Source organism: Gossypium hirsutum, chromosome A01 (genome assembly GCF_007990345.1).
Source record: "Gossypium hirsutum isolate 1008001.06 chromosome A01, Gossypium_hirsutum_v2.1, whole genome shotgun sequence".
Taxonomy (NCBI): domain Eukaryota; kingdom Viridiplantae; phylum Streptophyta; class Magnoliopsida; order Malvales; family Malvaceae; genus Gossypium; species Gossypium hirsutum.
In genome coordinates this window covers 582,948-601,113 of record NC_053424.1, presented here as the reverse complement: position 1 = coordinate 601,113, position 18,166 = coordinate 582,948, and the positions used below count along the sequence as shown (strand labels likewise).

At 31.9% G+C, this 18,166-nt stretch overlaps 1 protein-coding gene across 1 annotated transcript; it reads right to left on the bottom strand.

Annotated features, from left to right (window-relative positions):
* Window positions 1-8,906: 8,906 nt before the first annotated feature.
* On the bottom strand, window positions 8,907-14,566 carry LOC107934160 (uncharacterized). The gene is made up of 7 exons (XM_016866522.2): window positions 14,169-14,566; window positions 11,632-11,689; window positions 11,445-11,525; window positions 11,294-11,329; window positions 10,931-11,167; window positions 10,702-10,843; window positions 8,907-9,773 (listed from the first exon to the last, which is right to left on the bottom strand). Exons 1-7 carry the CDS (start codon window positions 14,348-14,350, stop codon window positions 9,301-9,303), a joined length of 1,209 nt encoding a protein of 402 aa, XP_016722011.1. The 5' UTR covers window positions 14,351-14,566; the 3' UTR covers window positions 8,907-9,300.
* Window positions 14,567-18,166: the final 3,600 nt, after the last annotated feature.

The window sequence follows — 18,166 nt, the reverse complement described above, 5'->3', positions numbered from 1 at the left end:
TAGCTCGAAAGAACAAATTATCGAAAATAGTGAAGAAGGACAACAAAAGAATTAATTGGGAATGTATATCTTGGAAAGGAAGAAAAAGTATTCCAAGAACAACAAATAACATGAGAATTGGGTGCCCCAGATATCACAGCTTGAACTTCTCTATACAAACTTTCTGAAGACCCTTTTGAGTTGGACATGTGTTTAGGAGATTTACAATGCTCTGTCGATGCCCCCAAGATGTCGCCTATCCTTTCCTGTTGATTCAGGCATGGCAAGATCAACACATGCCTCAATATGAACAAAACTTGAGCAGCTTATATCACCTCATGCCCCATTTTGATCAGTATTTGAGCCGCCCTTTTCGGGTTTTCAGCTCAGATCCCCTTTGGCCTAAGGCGCCCTTTGCGGGTTTTCCCCTTAGCCTCTCCATTTTTACTCTTTTCATTTTCCATTTTCATTCTTCATCTTTTTCTTTTTTTGAACTTCATTGTCTTACAATACAGTGACAAACTGTGATGTCTGATTTTGAACCGATTACAGCCCTCAACTATCATGTTGTCATTCCAGTTCAATACATTTTCCCATACCATCGTCTCTGGAATTCTATATTGGCATATGATGACATTGACGCATGCTGTAGCCTTTATCCATTTGATGAAGTAATTAATGATCTCAATAGTGAAGCAATGCCCATTAGAAGTCTTCGATAATGGTGATGTCCATGCCCCATTGTGCTCAAAATTTGAGTCGTCCTTTTTCGGTTTTCAACTCAAAACCACTTTTGGTCACAAAGCGCCCTTTTGGCTTTTCGCCTTGGCCTCTTCTTTTCTTTTCTTTGCTTTTCATATTTTTATTTTGACTTTGATTGATTTCTCTTTTTCTTTTTATTTTTTATTTTCCTTTTGATTTTGTTTTTTTCTTTTCCTTTTCCCTTGTTTTTTGAATCGAATCTAAACTCTTGGGATTAGGCAAGTCCTTGTTATCCCCTTCAAAGGATCTTTTCTGATATCGAATTTCCTTTATAGAGCCTTTTAGGGCAAAACTACAACTGGAAACTTTGATCTTCTTCTTCCATCGGGATAAAATCCAGCAACATCTTGAAGGAATAGAAACTCGACTTCAAACGGGCAAAGCTATGCTGAATTGACGAGAACGGTATTGCCCCGGTAAAGAATTGCATCGTTCGCACTGTAAATTTCTGACATCGTGCTGTTGTACAGGTTTTATTATAAGAATCGAGGCATACCCTGGTATGATCATACAAAGACATCTTTGAATTTTTCGTCTCTGTAGGCAGGTCAATTCTAGTCTTCATCAAGCTCACAATTTCTAATGATTCACTGAGAGGTAGGATCTGTTTATCCTTTTGTTCTACCATCCTCAACAAGTTTGGAGATAAGCTACGATCTGTGTCATCTTCAAAGTCGTGAGATCCCTTTAAACACATATCTCACTCAAAAGGAGGTTCTAAGTCTGTAGCAGTGTCATTCATGTCGTTGATATCCAGGGACCTATTGTAGGTACAAAATAATATATAAAGAATGTATGAATTTAAGAATAAGTATCTGCACAGTATGATTATGAATGAACGAAAGAATGATTTGGATGGAAGAATAAAAGAATGATCAATGAAAAAATATTAGTTCAAAAGATCGCAAAGATGCATTCCATTAGAATAATGACGTTCAGACATAAGCCTTTTTCACAAAAGACTTCTTGTTGCTCTAGGCTGAAAGCAACAAGTGTGTTTTGAATATTACTCTGAGTAAGCTCTAAATACTACAAAGGTTTCTTTAGAACACTCCCAGGTTTATAAGGGCGAACATCTAATAAGATCCCCTTTCAATTATGCCTTCATATATGGTATTGATGTGAAAACTTCCCAACACTTTCTCATATATTGCGTTCACCCCATTGTTAATCATGATTGGGTGGCGAATTTTCTGCATTAGATGAGTCACCAAACTTGACGACACCCATGTTGATGAGCTTTTCAACCAGTTTCTTGAAGGCTATGCAGTTCTCTATGGAATGCCCCGTATTTCCCGCATGATATTCGCAATGTGCATTCGCATCGTGCCATTTGGGGTACGGTGGCTGTGGAGGTTTCGTGTAGAGAGGGGCGACAACACGTGCGTTGAATAAGCTTTGATACAACTCCTTATATGCCATCGAAATTGGCGTGAATTGAAGGTTCTCAGTGCCTTGCTTCACATACGATTCTTGTCTAGATGAACCTTGCTGACTAGTAATCACCTTTCTTGGCTGTGTAATCGATTTGTTGTAGGTGTTCACATTGCTCACATCATTTTCCTTCTTCTTTAAGTCTGACCTTCTATTATTCTCCCCAGCATCAATCTTTCCACTTCTCACGGCACTTTCAATCATTTCACCGCTCATGACTATGTCTAAAAAACTCATCGAAGCATTTCCCAACATGTGAGTGATGAACGGGGCCTTCAATGTGTGGATGAAGAGCATCGTCATTTCTTTCTCCAGGAGTGGCGGCTGAACTTGAATAGCGACCTCCCTCCACCTTTGTGCGTATTGCCTAAAACTTTCATTAGGCTTTTTCTCCATATTTTGAAGGGTAATTCTGTCAAGGACCATATCAGCTACATGACTGTATTGTTTCATAAAGGCTTGTGCTAAATCCCTCCAAGAACTAATCTGGATACGTGTCAATTGATTGTACCACTTAGACGCTGCCCCTGTGAGGCTATCTTGAAAGCAGTGTATGAGCAGTTGGTCGTTGTTGACGTATCCGACCATACACCTACAGAACATAGTAATATGAGCTTCTGGGCAGCTGGTCCCATTATATTTCTCGAATTCCGGCATCTTAAATTTGTAAGGAAGCACCAAATCCGGAACTAAACTCAGATCTTTCGCATCTATTCCACGATAGCCGTCGATACTTTCTATCGCTCTAAACTTCTCTTCAATCCATTTCCATTTCTCCTCAAACTGCTTTGGTAACTCCTCCTTCATCTTGTCTTTCTCCGCTACTTCATCAAAGTTCGGGACAACCAGATTATCGTCAGGACTAGAACCAGATCTGCCCTGAAGGTTCTTCGGTATTGAAGCGTCACCTTGAAAGTGCTGAGGCCTAATCGAAACAGAAGATCTTCGTGGATGTGGTTCAATCTGAATTTGCGCTTGCGGAGGCGTGTATCCTGGAGAAAAAAGTGGCTCATCATTGTTTCCTTCTTCATCGCAAACCACAGGATTTTTCCCTTTATCCACTCCCTTGGTTATTAATTGCGTCAATTTAGTCATTAGTTCATCCTGAGACTCCTTCATCTTTTGTGCCATGTCTTTCTGGATCTTTTCCATATGTTCTTTCATTTGCACCTGTAACTGGTCTTGCATCTCTTTTTGCGTTTGCTCCAGTTTCTCTAATCTTTGATCCATTTCTTTGGCTTTGCGACGAGTACCGTAAGGATGTTTGGTTGATTGGTTTTCCAGATTAGCTGAAATAATTTTACATAATTAGGGTCACTTCGTGAAAATCTAATGCATATGATGCAATGTAATGCAAATGCATGAAATGAATGCCTAAAGAGACGTTGATTCTGATTCAATTACATTTAGGAAACTTTTCTAGAAAGCAAATCCCCTTACATAAAACGGATACATGTACGACCTCACCCTCATATTCCAAGAAACAACATCGATTTTTTCTTCATCCGCATATTCGAGGTAATCTCACCAATAGATGCCATTGCTAGCTCATTTTCTTGATCTTGGTTGCGATCCATCATCTACCCATCTTCATAAGGCTTGTCAGCTTGTTGAAGGCTTTTGGACAATCGTCTCGAATCCCAGGCCACCAAGCACGGTCACGAACTCCTCCATCGCCATTCTTGTGTTTCTCAGAATATGTTTGGGAAGTCGTATTGTTTTCCACTTTATCAAGGAATTCGTATTCCATGACAAGCTTTCTAATTTAGTAATTGGATTTGAATCCATATCTCTTTCCTAAAATGCAAATGCAAGGCAATCATAATCAGAACAAAACAAGATCGGTTAGTAAAAAAAAAACAGAAGCAAACAAGGAAAACAAAAAGTACCTAATCAGGTAGATACTAGGGGTTTGGAGTAGCTCTACCTAGGTTAAGTTCCTAAGTCTACCATATGAGGGTTGGTTCTAAAGTAAGGGTACCCGAACCAGCAGATTCCTCGATCCTCACCCATTATAGGCTCATACGGACTGAGTTCAGTTCAGGGGAATACATTTCCCTATGGCCATGCGGAGATGAAGATCTCACGAAGACATAGGTACGGATGTATCCCGAAAGCGATTCACTATCCCATGCGGAGGTGAAAACCTCACGAAGGCGTAGCTTCTCACTCCCACTTAAAAGGGTATGACCAACGGTCATGCAATGCAATGTGCAAAAATAAATCTGAACTTAAACACATCAATTATGAATCACAATGACGAAGATCATAATAAAGATAAATAAAATACAATGAAAGGATCGTATATTTAAACTAGGTTTTTGATTTTTGACAAAAGACAAAAAGTAATCAACTCATGGCTTGACTCTCGTGTTCGGTCCCCAGTGGAGTCGCCAAGCTGTTGACACCATTTTTTTTTGGTGAAAAACGGGATCGACTTGGGTTTTGAAAAAAAATGAAACAGGAGTCGCCACCAATCCTTTTTATAAGGTGTGATTGGATCACCTCGAAAAGCGGTTGTTTTTAATAAACGGTTTGATTTTATTAAAACAACAAGTTTGGTCCGCGAAATTCAGAAAACGGGTTCGGGAGTCGGTTACGCACGAGGAAGGATTAGCGCCCTCGATACGCCCAAAATTGGTACCTTAGTTGATTACTTAATATCTTAATGTCGAAAATTGAAAACTTAGAAGAAAGCTGTTACAGGCCATTTTGCCCGGGCCCAAACCCACCTAAACCTAAACTCAAAACCAATTATAAACTAGACAAGCCTAGACCTGGCCCAATTAACCCAAACCCAATTACAACCAGCAGGCCCAACACCAATTTACCTAACCCTAGCCCATTTGCAAAAAAAAAGAAAAAAAGAGAAACAGCAGCAACCCTAGGTGCGCCGCACCTAGGGCTTTCATCCACCTGCTCTGCCACTTGCGCCGCGCACGTCCCATCGCCCAACTGCTCATCTGCAAACAAGCAAAAAAGCAGCAACAACAGCAAAGAAAAGGGGAGAAATGACAGCATAATGGATTTAAAAAGAGAAAGTTGTAAATGGCTAAAGGGAGCCATTCAAAACCGAAACGAAACGGGGGGAATGGATCTGGTCTTTTGCAAAAAAGAGAGATCTCTTTTTGTAACTATTTGCAAGATTTGAAGAAAACAGAAATAAAAAAGGTTGTTTTTTCTTTTCCGTTTATTTTATTTTATTTTATTTCGAAACAAAAATAAAAAAGGAGGCATTTTTACCTTTTTTTGCCGTCACCGGAGCGTTCAGGAGGTCGAGGAGAGGCATCGGAGAGAAAAAGGTGAGACTTTTGGTCTCCCTGCCGCCGTGCACGGCGGCGCCGGCGCTGGCGACCGGTGGCCGGCACGGTGGCTCTTGCCCAGGCCCTTGACCGGAGAAGAAGGGGAGGGGAGAGTGTTTTTGAAGTCTTTTTCTGAAAAGAAGAAGAAGAATGAAATTTTTTTTAAAAAACTGACTTAAATAGGCTTCCAAAACGACGTCGTTTTGGGCAGCCTTCTTAGGTACCAAAACGGCGTCGTTTTGGACTTGGTTCAAATCGACCCGACCCGTACCGCCTGGGATCCGCGTGTTTTTGGACCAGAGGGGTTATTTGCGCCCTCAGTCCTTCCACTTTTGAGGCCGTTTACAATTGGGTCCTATTCCCTTTTATTATTTGTTTTAATTTTGCCCTAAATTTCCATCTTTCTTGCGATTTGGTCCATCGACCGTCTGCTCAGGCTTTGTTAGAACGACGTCGTTTGGTCCACGTGGGAATATTTCCCTTTTGGTCCCCTCCTTTTGCGCGTGTCTGGCATTAATTCTTTTTGTTTCTTTATTTTTCGAATCCGCCCCTTATTTTTCATTTTTAATCCAATTTAGCCCCCTTTTCATTATTTTGGTTATCTTCTTATTAAAATTAATAAAGTTGACATTATTATTACTATTACTATTATTATTATTATTATTATTGCTTTTATATATATAGGAGCATTTTTTATATTTTATATATATACTTATATACATACTTTTTATATTTTATGATAGTTATATGCGTATATATGTACATATTTACTTATATATATATTTTATAATACATATATACACATATTTTTCATGTTTTATAAATTTACGTACATATTTATATTTTATATATCTTTGTATTTTATGATCTATATACATATACATGTAAATACTTATATTTTTTATCATATAATTTATATATTTTTTCATATTTACATAATTTTATGTATATACATACATTTTTCCTTATATATGCATTTCATTATTTTCATATTCCATAATTTTATACGCCTATATATATATATACATATTTTATATATATGCATATTTTTCTTCTTTATATTTTAAAATATACTTTATATATATATTGTAATTTATGAATACACACATATTTTATTTTTCGTCTATACATATATATATATCCCTTTACATTTTAATTGTATTCACTATTTATTTATTTCATTTTCATTATTATTTTGAACGAATGTTTAATTTATTTGTTTATATACATTGTTATTTTTATATGATTGTAGGTTTGACTTTTATTTATTTTATATTGTTGCCATTGCTCGTATCATTTTTACACTTTGGTATTCATTATGATTTTGTCATGTACAACAATGTAATTTGCTTTCACATTTTTTACTACGACTTCATGTTTTTATTTCACTCGATAATAAAATTTGTTTAAAAAATGATATTTTGTGTTTAGATTCGAGAGGATCGTACCCTAACTTACTGGGTTTCGATTTCCACAATAAATCTAAACACACTAATCTTTTCAAACTCAAGTTTTGAAACGATCTCGGGAATTAAGAAAAGATCGTGTCCTAACTTACTGGGCATGATCCCTTTCCTAAACCCGAGATAATAAAATATCTTTTAAATAAGTAAAATTCTGGCATTCATTCACGTATTGGGAATTTGAGACATTGTATTCTAACTTACTGGATATGATTCTCTTTCTCGAATAATGTGAAATATGTCCATTTTCCTAAAAATTTTCAACATTTTAATACAAGGATCGTATTTTTTAAAATTCTTCTAAGTTTTCAATTTTCGACATTAAGATATTAAGTAATCAACTAAGGTACCAATTTTGGGCGTATCGAGGGCGCTAATCCTTCCTCGTGCGTAACCGACTCCCGAACCCGTTTTCTGAATTTCGCGGACCAAACTTGTTGTTTTAATAAAATCAAACCGTTTATTAAAAACAACCGCTTTTCGAGGTGATCCAATCACACCTTATAAAAAGGATTGGTGGCGACTCCTGTTTCATTTTTTTTCAAAACCCAAGTCGATCCCGTTTTTCACCCAAAAAAAAATGGTGTCAACAACAAGTATATTTAATCTAAAACTTATTAATTTTGTATTGGTAATGTAATAGTGTGATACTAAGGATGTTTGAATTAAATTTGATCGATTGGTAGAATTAGTCAGACTCCGAATCGATTGAGGTATCAAGTTGAAGAAAAACCTAGAATTGTTTGACTTGAGAATCAATATAAATCAATTAAATCAGACAACTGAATTGAATTTTTTATATTTTTTTTATATTTATGAAAATTTTAATGATTTATTTAGTTGAATTAGATAAATGAATTGAACTGATCACCCTAATGGCTTGACTAATTCAACCACTAATCAAATTCTAAAAAATTATGTGGCACTTTAAGTGTTATACATATCTCAAACTTCACTAAATCTTCATCTCCAACAAGGATCGAGTCTATTTCATGTTTGATCAATCCAACAAGATTGCTATCACATCATTGTTAATATATCATGTAGTCTATCGTATCAAATCATATAACTAATCTAATAAGGTGGTCACTTCAAAGGAACAAATTTATCAATTAAAAAAGGACATATGGAGCATTAGGGGAAAATTAGGGAAAAAAAGTCAGAAAAAGATTTGCAAAGTAAGCTATTTTTTCTCGAAAATAGGTCGACTTTGAATAGAGAAACATAAAACATTTTTTACAGGAAGCGTTTTTAGCTGACATGTCGAAAATGACTTTCTACAAAATGCATTTTCTTTTAATACATTAACTCTTATAGTTGCATGATTTGAGGTTTTGAGTCTTAAGTTTGATTCTTCTCCTACTCATATTTGTATTTTTTATATTTATTAATTAAAAACACTAATTAATTTTTTTTTAAATTAAAACAACATAAAATAAAAAATAAGAATGTGAGTAGAAAAAAAATCAAACTGAAGACTAAATGATAAAACTACTAATATTTAACTATCTTACTAAAAAAATGATATATCAAAAGAAAGCTCGTTTTGTATAAAGCATGTAAGTTGAAAACACTTCATGCAAGAAGCAAGCATTTTATGTTTCTCTCTCCAAAATCGGTCTATTTCTCTATTTGAAAAAAATAACCTCCTTTATTAAATATGTTATAAAATCGATTTTTTTTTTTAATTTACTTGAGCAGCAGGAGTCTACTTCCCCGATCTTATTTTCTAGGGAGAGCTTGATCTTTTACATCTCTCTCAATTAAACTTTAAGGGAGCTCTTCCTCTTAACTTCTTGTTCTTCAATTCACTTACTTCCAGTTCTTGGCTCACTTGGTTAAATCCATTTGCTACATACCACCTTTAGACAAATCTAAATAAAAGATATAAAAATCCAAATTTCATGAATACCCAAAACTACTGAATTGACTAAATAAGAAGAACATGAAGAAAAGAATAGAAGTATTTAATAAAAAGCCTCACTTAATGCATACATATCTTAGAATTCATAAAAACAGAGGTATAAAGATGGCATCTTTGTACATATCTCACTTAATACATACATATCTTAGAATCCTCTTATGTACATACATGCATGCATACATACATAACACATATACATACATTTTACCAAAAATACATACATACATACATACAATCCTATGCATATGTTCTCATATACACTACCTGTACACTTCTAGCCAAAGGATTATGATCACAAGCAAGCAGCACAACAGGTAAACCAACACAATTTCCTGCAAAAAAAAAAAAGTCCACGGACCTCGTTTCCAATACTCGAGTTGAGAAGAAGCTAAGCATCATTCATTTCCAGTATGGGATTTTGATTCATTGGGAATCTTTACAGTCTTGAACGACGATTGCACTTGATACCAAGGGGAGGTGAACGCCGACGGGCCGATGCAAATGGCTGTCCCTTACTGGAACCTGAATATCTAATATCCCAACCTTCAATGTTCTTAGGGACACAAGCATCAAAGAGAATTTGGCCGAGGACACTATGAGCGTTGATGCTTGGTTGTACAGGTAGAGAGATTGGCCGTTCATCTTGAAGAGATCCAGACTCTCTACTATTATGATATTTGGCTGAACTTGGCAAGAAAAAGTGGTCACTAGGACCAAGAGCAACTCTCCTAAAGCTTTGGTTCGAGTCGACTGCTGCTTTCTGCAGGCCATAGATTAACTCGGAGATCTCATCATGCATACCATTCATTTCCCTGAGATTTCGGATCCTGCGGGAATAGACCAAAGTTGTCTTCTCAAGGAAACTGGCCACGGCAGCCTTGTATTGGATAGGATAATGCTTGTAGTGTTCTGAAATATAGCAAAGAATAACATTAACTCAGTTGCCAAAACCGAACACACAAGTAACTGAACATTTTAGAAGTACAAAACACAATCAGTTCCAAGCAAGCACTCGGGCATTTCATAAATCTGAAAGATGAAATAAAAATGAGTTATTTTTATAAAGGGTAAACTACACCATTACTCGTTAAATTATAAGTAAGCCTTCATTTTTGGTTAGCACAAAAAATTACAATTTGATCACTGAACTATTCAGAAGTTTTCTTTTAAGTCATTGGATTGTCAAAATTGACATTATATGGCTTTTTTTTTCACACTGCCTACACTAATCGGAAACTCTATTTCCTCCTTTTTTACAGTTCAGTTTTTTTTTCATAAAATAACTTTGGACGTTACGAATCTATAAACCAAAATTCAAACAATTTTTTTCTCAGATCTCCGACGTTGACTATAGATCAACTTAGATCTAAAGTATGTTCTTCTACTCATCAATGAGTAACTATACCGAACGTTTAATTGTCACTTAGAGCTCACTGACAGAACTTTTTTTAAATAAAAAAGCTTAACAACTCAATGACTTAAATAAAAAACTTTTGAATAGTTTATAGTGACTTAAATGAAAACTTCCAAAAAGTTCAATGACCAAATTGTAACTTAGTTAAATGATCAAAACGGAAACTTACCCACAATTTAGTGACTAATGGTATAATTTACCCTTTCATAAATCAGCTAATGATGCTTTTACTTTCTTATAATCAAGCATATAATATGTAAAGTCTCCAATTTACTTTCATATGCTTAGACAAATCATTTAGCTGTCAACCCTTCACCTGAATCGACTAGATAAGTATAATAAACCCATAATCAGTATATGACACGAACTTGACGGAAGTTACAATACTTGGTAGTAATAAAAAACAGAGATGGTCAAACCGACCTAGATGAGGAGAGCCATTCCACTTTACAATCTCAACATCCGCCCCGAGATCCTGTAAGCATTGGGTGAAATCGCGTATAACTGGATATGGTGCAAGGTCATCTTTCTCCGAGCATAAAATGAGATATGGAGCATCTAAGTCCTACAAAAGAGGAGTAAGGGAAATTAACCAAAGTGAAGCAGATCGAAAACAACTTAACAAGCTAACATTGGGGATTAATAAACTTACAACAGAGGAGTAAAGGGTTTCCCAATACTCGGTACGTTGAGACTCAAACCTGGTTAGATAAAGACCGTCGAGACCAGAAGCAACACCTTTAGCAATCCAAGAAACGAGTTTCGATGGTACAGGCATTTTACGTATGGAGGGATGTAATGCAAATCGGGCATTCAAATCACTTGCAAAATCTACCGGACCAGAATCATAGATTTGTCCACAAACACAATTCCGAATCAACTGGATTTCCTATATGAAATGAAGAGCATTAACAACAAAAACTTCAGTTTAGTTTAAGAATATTAGATATTTCATAAAGGGACTATATATAACAAGTAAATTGCAACAAGAATCGAATGGAGAAAGAAAGGATACCGGACTAAGCGGACCTTCACCAGTTTCTTGAATATTCTACAATAAAAAACAGCTAAATTATTTAAACTGCAACAATGGGAATTATAAGGCACAAAAAAAGTGTCCACACTCATTCGGAATTGGAATAATATTAAAGGTTCAATAATAGTACCTGAAAAACCTTGTACATACAAGCCTTAGGACTGCCTGAGAAAGCGACGAAGACCACCGGACAAGTTCTAATCTTTAGTTTCTGGAAACCAAGAACCGAAGATGGCTTATGTTTTAAGGTTGTTCAGTAATCACCAACTGAATTTTAAGACATCTTGTAATCGATAATAAAACATAAAGAAACCGACCTCGAGAAGTTCGTTAAGAAGAACAAATGCTAAGGACATAGCCCTCTCAGGATAATATCTGCACAAAGAATGTAACATGAAACTTTTGAGTACATTAAAAGAAAACAAGAAAAGAATTTTGCTCAAAGTGAAGCAAAGGAATGTTAAATTGTTCGCTTAGTTATATGTGTGTTACACTCATGTCAACATATAGATAGAGATACGACCTACATAGATCCTCCGAATACACCAAAAAAACTGAGAAAAAGCTAACCAAACTCATGTTAGCCGCATGTTTGTATCCGACACTCATACCTAAGTCCGAGTAAGATAGATCCTATGAACTCCAAAATCCACTCCATACAACCCTACAAATAACTTTTAGAGCAACTCATTGGTCATATCAGTAGTGAAAATTTAATTTAGAAACAGCCCCAACTCCATGTCCAAACCAAACAACATCCTGTCCATCCTCACCATGGACAATTTGAGTGAAAAAATAGTATCCTAAAATAAACCCATTCCATCACCCAAGCTATGTTACCAAGAATCGGGTTGACTAGGGATAAGTGTTGAATATGGATATATTCATTTTTTTTTGAAGACCATACAGTGTACAATGTCACAAAATATGTATCCGACATAAGTCTAGAATACTTTGAGAAAAAGAGCTCGGATAACATGGCACCCATTAATCCAATTATTACAATTTTTTTTTCTACATTTGGAAGACCGTACCATGTACTATATCTAATTATGTATCGAACATAAGTGTTCGGTAACACCCATTAATCCAATTATCACAATCATTAGCAAGAAAAAGAATAAGAAAAACCTCTAATTGAACTCTGACCATCAGAATTTCAATGAAGCACAAGCTAATCTATAATAAAAAGAAACACCCAAAAAAACAAAAAGAACATTTAAATTTTTCACCTAAATAACGAAATTTGGACAATTAAAGTAGCTAAATTAAGCTTATTCCACCATAATTTACTTTCTAAGCAACCAAAAGGCAATATATACATATGTTTGTGCATAAACTTACTAATAACAAAAGAAACACGAAATTTTTTTACCTAAACGACGAAATTTAGACAATTAAAGTAGTTAAATTAAGCTTATCCCACTACAATTTGCTTTCTAAGAAACCAAACAACAAAATATATACACATATTCATAAAGAAACTTGCTAATAACAAAAGAACACAAAAAGTTTTCACCTAAATGACGAAATTTAGACAATAAAAGTAGCTAAATTAAGCTCAATCCATTATAATTTACTTTCTAAGTAACCAAACAACAAATATAAAGATATTCATAAAGAACTATAAAAAAAAAACAAAAGACACTAAATTTTTTCACCTAAATGAAGAAATTTAGAAAAGTAAAGTAGCTAAATTAAGGTTATCCCACTGTAATTTACTTTGTAGGTAACCAAACAATAAATTATATACATATATTCATAATGAACCATAAAAAATAGCATAAGAACACTAACTTTTGTCACCTAAGTAACGAAATTTAGAAAACTAAAGTAGCATTCTTAAGCTTATCCCACTACCATTTACTTTCTAAATAACCAAACAACAAAACATATAGATCAATTCATAAAGAAACTTACTAATAACAATTTTTTCACCTAAATGACGAAATTTAGACAATTAAAGTAGTGTAAATTAAGCTTATCCCACTATAATTTACTTTCTAAGTAAACAAACAACAAATTATATACATATATTCATAAAGAACCATAAAAAAAAAGCAGAAGAACACTAATGTTTTTCACCTAAATGACCAAACTTAGAAATTAAAGTAGCTAACATAAGCTTATTCCACTATAATTTACTTTCTAAGTAACCCAACAACAAATTATATACTTATATTCATAAAGAACCACCAAAATGAACACTAAAATTTTTCACCTAAATGACGAAATTGAGACGATTAAAGTAGCTAAATTAAGCTTAATCCACTAAAATTTACTTTCTAAGTAACCAAACAACAAAAAATATACTTATATTCATAAAGAACCACCAAAAATAACACTAAATTTTTTCCCGACAACTAAAGTATCTATATTAAGCTTAATCCACTATAATTTACTTTCTAAGTAACCAAAGAACAAAATATATACTTATATTCATAAAGAACCACCAAAAAGAACACTAAATTTTTTCACGACAACTAAAGTAGCTATATTAAGCTTAATCCACTATAATTTACTTTCTAAGTAACCAAAGAACAAAATATATACTTATATTCATAAAGAACCACCAAAAAGAACACTAAATTTTTTCACCTAAATTACGAAATTGAGACAATTAAAATGGTTAAATTAAACTTAATCCACTTTAATTTACTTTCTACGTAACCAAACAATAAAATATATACATATATTCATAAAGAAACTTATTAATAACAAAAGAACACTAAAATTTTCAGCTAAATGACCAAATTTAGACAATTAAAATAGCTAAATTAAGCTTAATCCACTTCAATTTACTTTCTAACTAACCAAACAACAAAATATATAATTTTGTCATAAAGGCACTTACACGTTGAGAAAATCAGCACGGGAAACAAGGGAATTCCAGCCAAGAGACGAATAAAAATCCAGGTAATTTTTAAGGTGTTTCTCGTGAATCGAAACCCAAGCGAAAATCACAACGATTCCTTTCACTTGTTTACTCTCTTCTTGATTTCTTCCCCAATACACACTTCCACCGCCGCCCATCATTATTTTTATCGAAGCTGTTTTTTTTTTCCCCAAATTCAATTCCTAGGGTTTTGGTTTTTTCGATTTTCCCACGAAATTTTACAAATCCCAATAATTTTCAGGGAAAATTAAAACGAGATTTTGGTTGGTGAATTTTTGTGGGTTCGGTTTTTTTTTTGAAGTATTGGAATCGATAATGTTGGTTAGAGGAGGAGGAGGTGGCAGTCGTGTAAAGGTGCCATGTGGCAGGTTTGATATTTTACGCATATATACCAGCTCATTTTAGTATTTGTTTTTTATCGTGCGCCCAACTTTAAGTAAACGACGTGGTTCTTTGTCTGAGAATAAAAATGAAACAAATTAAATGTATGATGGAAAAATTAACACCAAAATCAAATAACATAGTTATAAGAGTTAAAATGTAATTTTATTTAAAATTTGTGAGTAATATTTATTTTTTTAATGAATTCACAGAATATCGATGATTAGTTATTTGACTCGTTCTAATAGATATCTTAATAAATAATGTAATTTTATCTTTATATTAATTTATATTTTATAATTTTTAAAAAATTAAATAAAAATTTTATTATTTTTAGGAAGTCAAAATATAATTTTACTATTTACTAACATCTAATTTAATAAAATTAAAAAGGGCCACAATGATATTTTCCTATTTTATTTACCTGGCCTACCCATCTTTTTGGTGCCATCCCTAGATATAAATTATAAAGATTAAATTGTTAGTAAAGGTTAAAATTTTCAAGTGTTTATGTTCGAATCTTATCACATGTAGTTGTTTTAGGTAAAATTTTTCGATTATATTTTAATTATTATTCTATTTATATTTCATGCATTAATTTGATTATACATTATATTTGTTTCAACGCATATTTTAATTGTAATTTGTCCGTATTTATAATTTCTCAAAAAATAAACATATACATATTTGATATATCAATTTAGCAATTGAATTAATTTGAGATTGGCTCAATTTGAGTTTTAAATTTTATAATCATTATAAATTTGTACTAATTTTAGATTCAATTTATTTTCAAGTAGTATTATTTAGACCGATCATTTAAGTTTGTTCCTCATGTTTTGAAGTGATTTATTTCAAGGTTGATACTAAGATTCAGATACTTGTGAATTATTTATTCAGATCCCTGAGTTTGAATATTTTTTAATTCGAGTTTATGACGAATCCAAAAGAGAAGAAGAATTGTATTTTGGTATCTCTTAAAAATTGCATATGTAGTTTTGATTTTGAAAAAATTATAATTTTATCTCGATCTCTTTAACATAAAACTTTGAGCTTCACCCTTGGTTCGGGTTACTTTATATCCGTGTTTTTTCTTAAATTGATATTTTTCAATAAAATCATATTCGAATATAAATCTAATAAGCTCTGAGTTGTCAACTTTTAAAGAAATCAAATGGAAGGGTGTTACTTGCAATCATTGTAATGGGCAAATAAATAAATAAATGTTAAAATATAACGTAAATCATCATATTTTTTATAAATTTAGAATTTAGGCTCTTTACTTTTATTAATCTAATTTTTTTCACTTTTCAATTTTCAAAATTTAGGTTTAATTGTTAATAATGTTAAAATTATTTTTATTGCATTCAAGTTCATCACATCGTTATTTTTTTTAATTACATGGTATTTAGTGTGTGTTTTTTATTTCAAAATATCAAATTAACAAATTTAACAAAAAAATTAATATTGTTAACAATTTGACCTGAATTTTAAAATCTAAAAAATACTAAATTTCTGAAAATGAAAATATAGGTACTAAATTTTGAATTCATAAAGAGTACAATGACTCGTAGCCGATTTTACATTTTAATTAAATTTGTTTGTCAATTTTCATACTAAAAAATAAACTCCAATTCAATTAAATTGATTCGTATTTAAGTCCAGAGTAGTTTATACATAAAACTCTTTTTATATAATAAAAATAAAAAAATAATTGTATAATATAAAATTATATTAAAATTGAAAGATCAATTAAATTTACTTATCGTTCAAATTAAATTATATATAGTTTAATTCAGTTCAACCCAAAATTTAAAATCTCATTAATAATTATTGAATTTTTTTTTAATAGAATGCGAACGATATCTCATTTACATGTGCAACTCATCCAAAGCAAACATCCAAGTTATAAAAACCACGAAAAATAACAATGCTTATTTCTATTAGATTAAGATTGATTAAATTCGTTTTCCATTAAAAACAATTTTATTTTATCAATCAAATTTTATTATTTATATTCGGGCTTGATTAATACTAATTAAAAATTCCCAATTAAGCTTGTAAATTGTTTAAATTAATCAATAAATTATTTGGATATGAAAATGTATAAACTATCGTATTTTTCACTAAAAAAATATAATATTTATGTTAGAGTTGTGTGACCAAATTCTAAGAGATTGTTTGCAAGTCAAGTTAAACAAAATATATCTTTTTTTAGAAGATTTAGTATTTATAAGTATAATATATTTAGCATTTATTAGAATGATATATTATTAGCATAATATATTTGACTTTGATTAGATAGAGTTGAAATTCCTCTTAAAATTCATTCGAATTTGACATAGTGAATTTTCTTCTCCTCTACTCGTGATTTTTTTTCGAAAGGATTTTCATGTAAAATCTGTGTGTTCTTTATTTTTATTTCTCTTTTCTTTGCGATTAATTGTCATTACTGACGTTTTATTTTTACAAATTCATTACTCTTTGTCATTATTTTAACAATATAATCTTCGTAATTTAATATTTATTTTATTAATGTATATTTGTCCCAAAGGCAAAACAACAAAGCTTCACTTGTTTTTTATTTGCGTACTAAAATACAAATAAGTTTAGGCATTTTGTTTTGTTTGTATATAACTGATAAATGAGATAATAAAAATTTACTTTTCCTGAAAAAATTAAAAGGATACTAAATTATTAGTAAATTTAAGTTTTGGTCACTCAATTTTAAAATATTATAAAATGATCATTAAATTATTCGAAATTTTCATTTAAGTTATTTTTGAAAGTTTTTAATTAAGTCACTTAATTGTTCAGCGCTTTTTTAAAGTAATGGCTAGTGAGCTTTAAGCAACAATTTAACAATCGGTACAGTGAATTAGCACCTATTAACGAGTAGTGTCAGAGATCGGAAAAAAAAAACTATTTGGATTTTGGTTTGTAAATTCATTACGTTTAAAGCTATTTCGTTAAAAAAGCTAAACTATAGAAGAAGAAAAAAAGGAATGAGAACTTTTGATTGATACAAGCGGTGCGAATAGAAAAGGCTACACAACAATAATTTTAATAGCCCATTGACTTAAATAAAACTTTCGAATAGTTTAATTACTATTTGTAACTTTTTGAAGTTGAGTACTAAATAAACTCGTTGATAGTTTAGTGAACTTAAGTGTAATTTATCTAATAAAATATTAATAATAAATATTTAAAAAACTACAAATGATGTATTAGTATCATTAACAAAGGTAAAGGTTTTGGGATCTTGATATTTAGCTCGAAAAAAATTCAAATTGTTTCGGTAATTATCAAGCTGAACTTAAATAGTTCGAATTATCAATCTAGCGTAATTAATTTTTTTGTTTTAATAAATTTTTATATTATAAAATTATACACCTGAATTCGAATTCGAATTTGAATATGAATAAATTTTAATTTGAAATTGAATCAACAAAATATTATTTTTATTTTTATTTAATTATAAAATATATAAATATTAATTTTTAAAAGAATAAGAAAAGAAAAAAAGAAATTTCCAGATAAGTTGAAACCAAATAGAAAACAACCAAAAGGAAAGC

Excerpts from the sequence above, each read along its gene's own strand:
- LOC107934160 (XM_016866522.2), bottom strand. The coding sequence starts at position 14,350 with ATGATGGGCGGCGGTGGAAGTGTGTATTGGGGAAGAAATCAAGAAGAG. Across the intron at positions 11,690-14,168 it reads CGTGCTGATTTTCTCAACGT|ATATTATCCTGAGAGGGCTA; the intron begins GTAAGTGCCTTT and ends TTCTTTGTGCAG. Across the intron at positions 11,330-11,444 it reads GTATGTACAAGGTTTTTCAG|AATATTCAAGAAACTGGTGA; the intron begins GTACTATTATTG and ends TTTTTATTGTAG.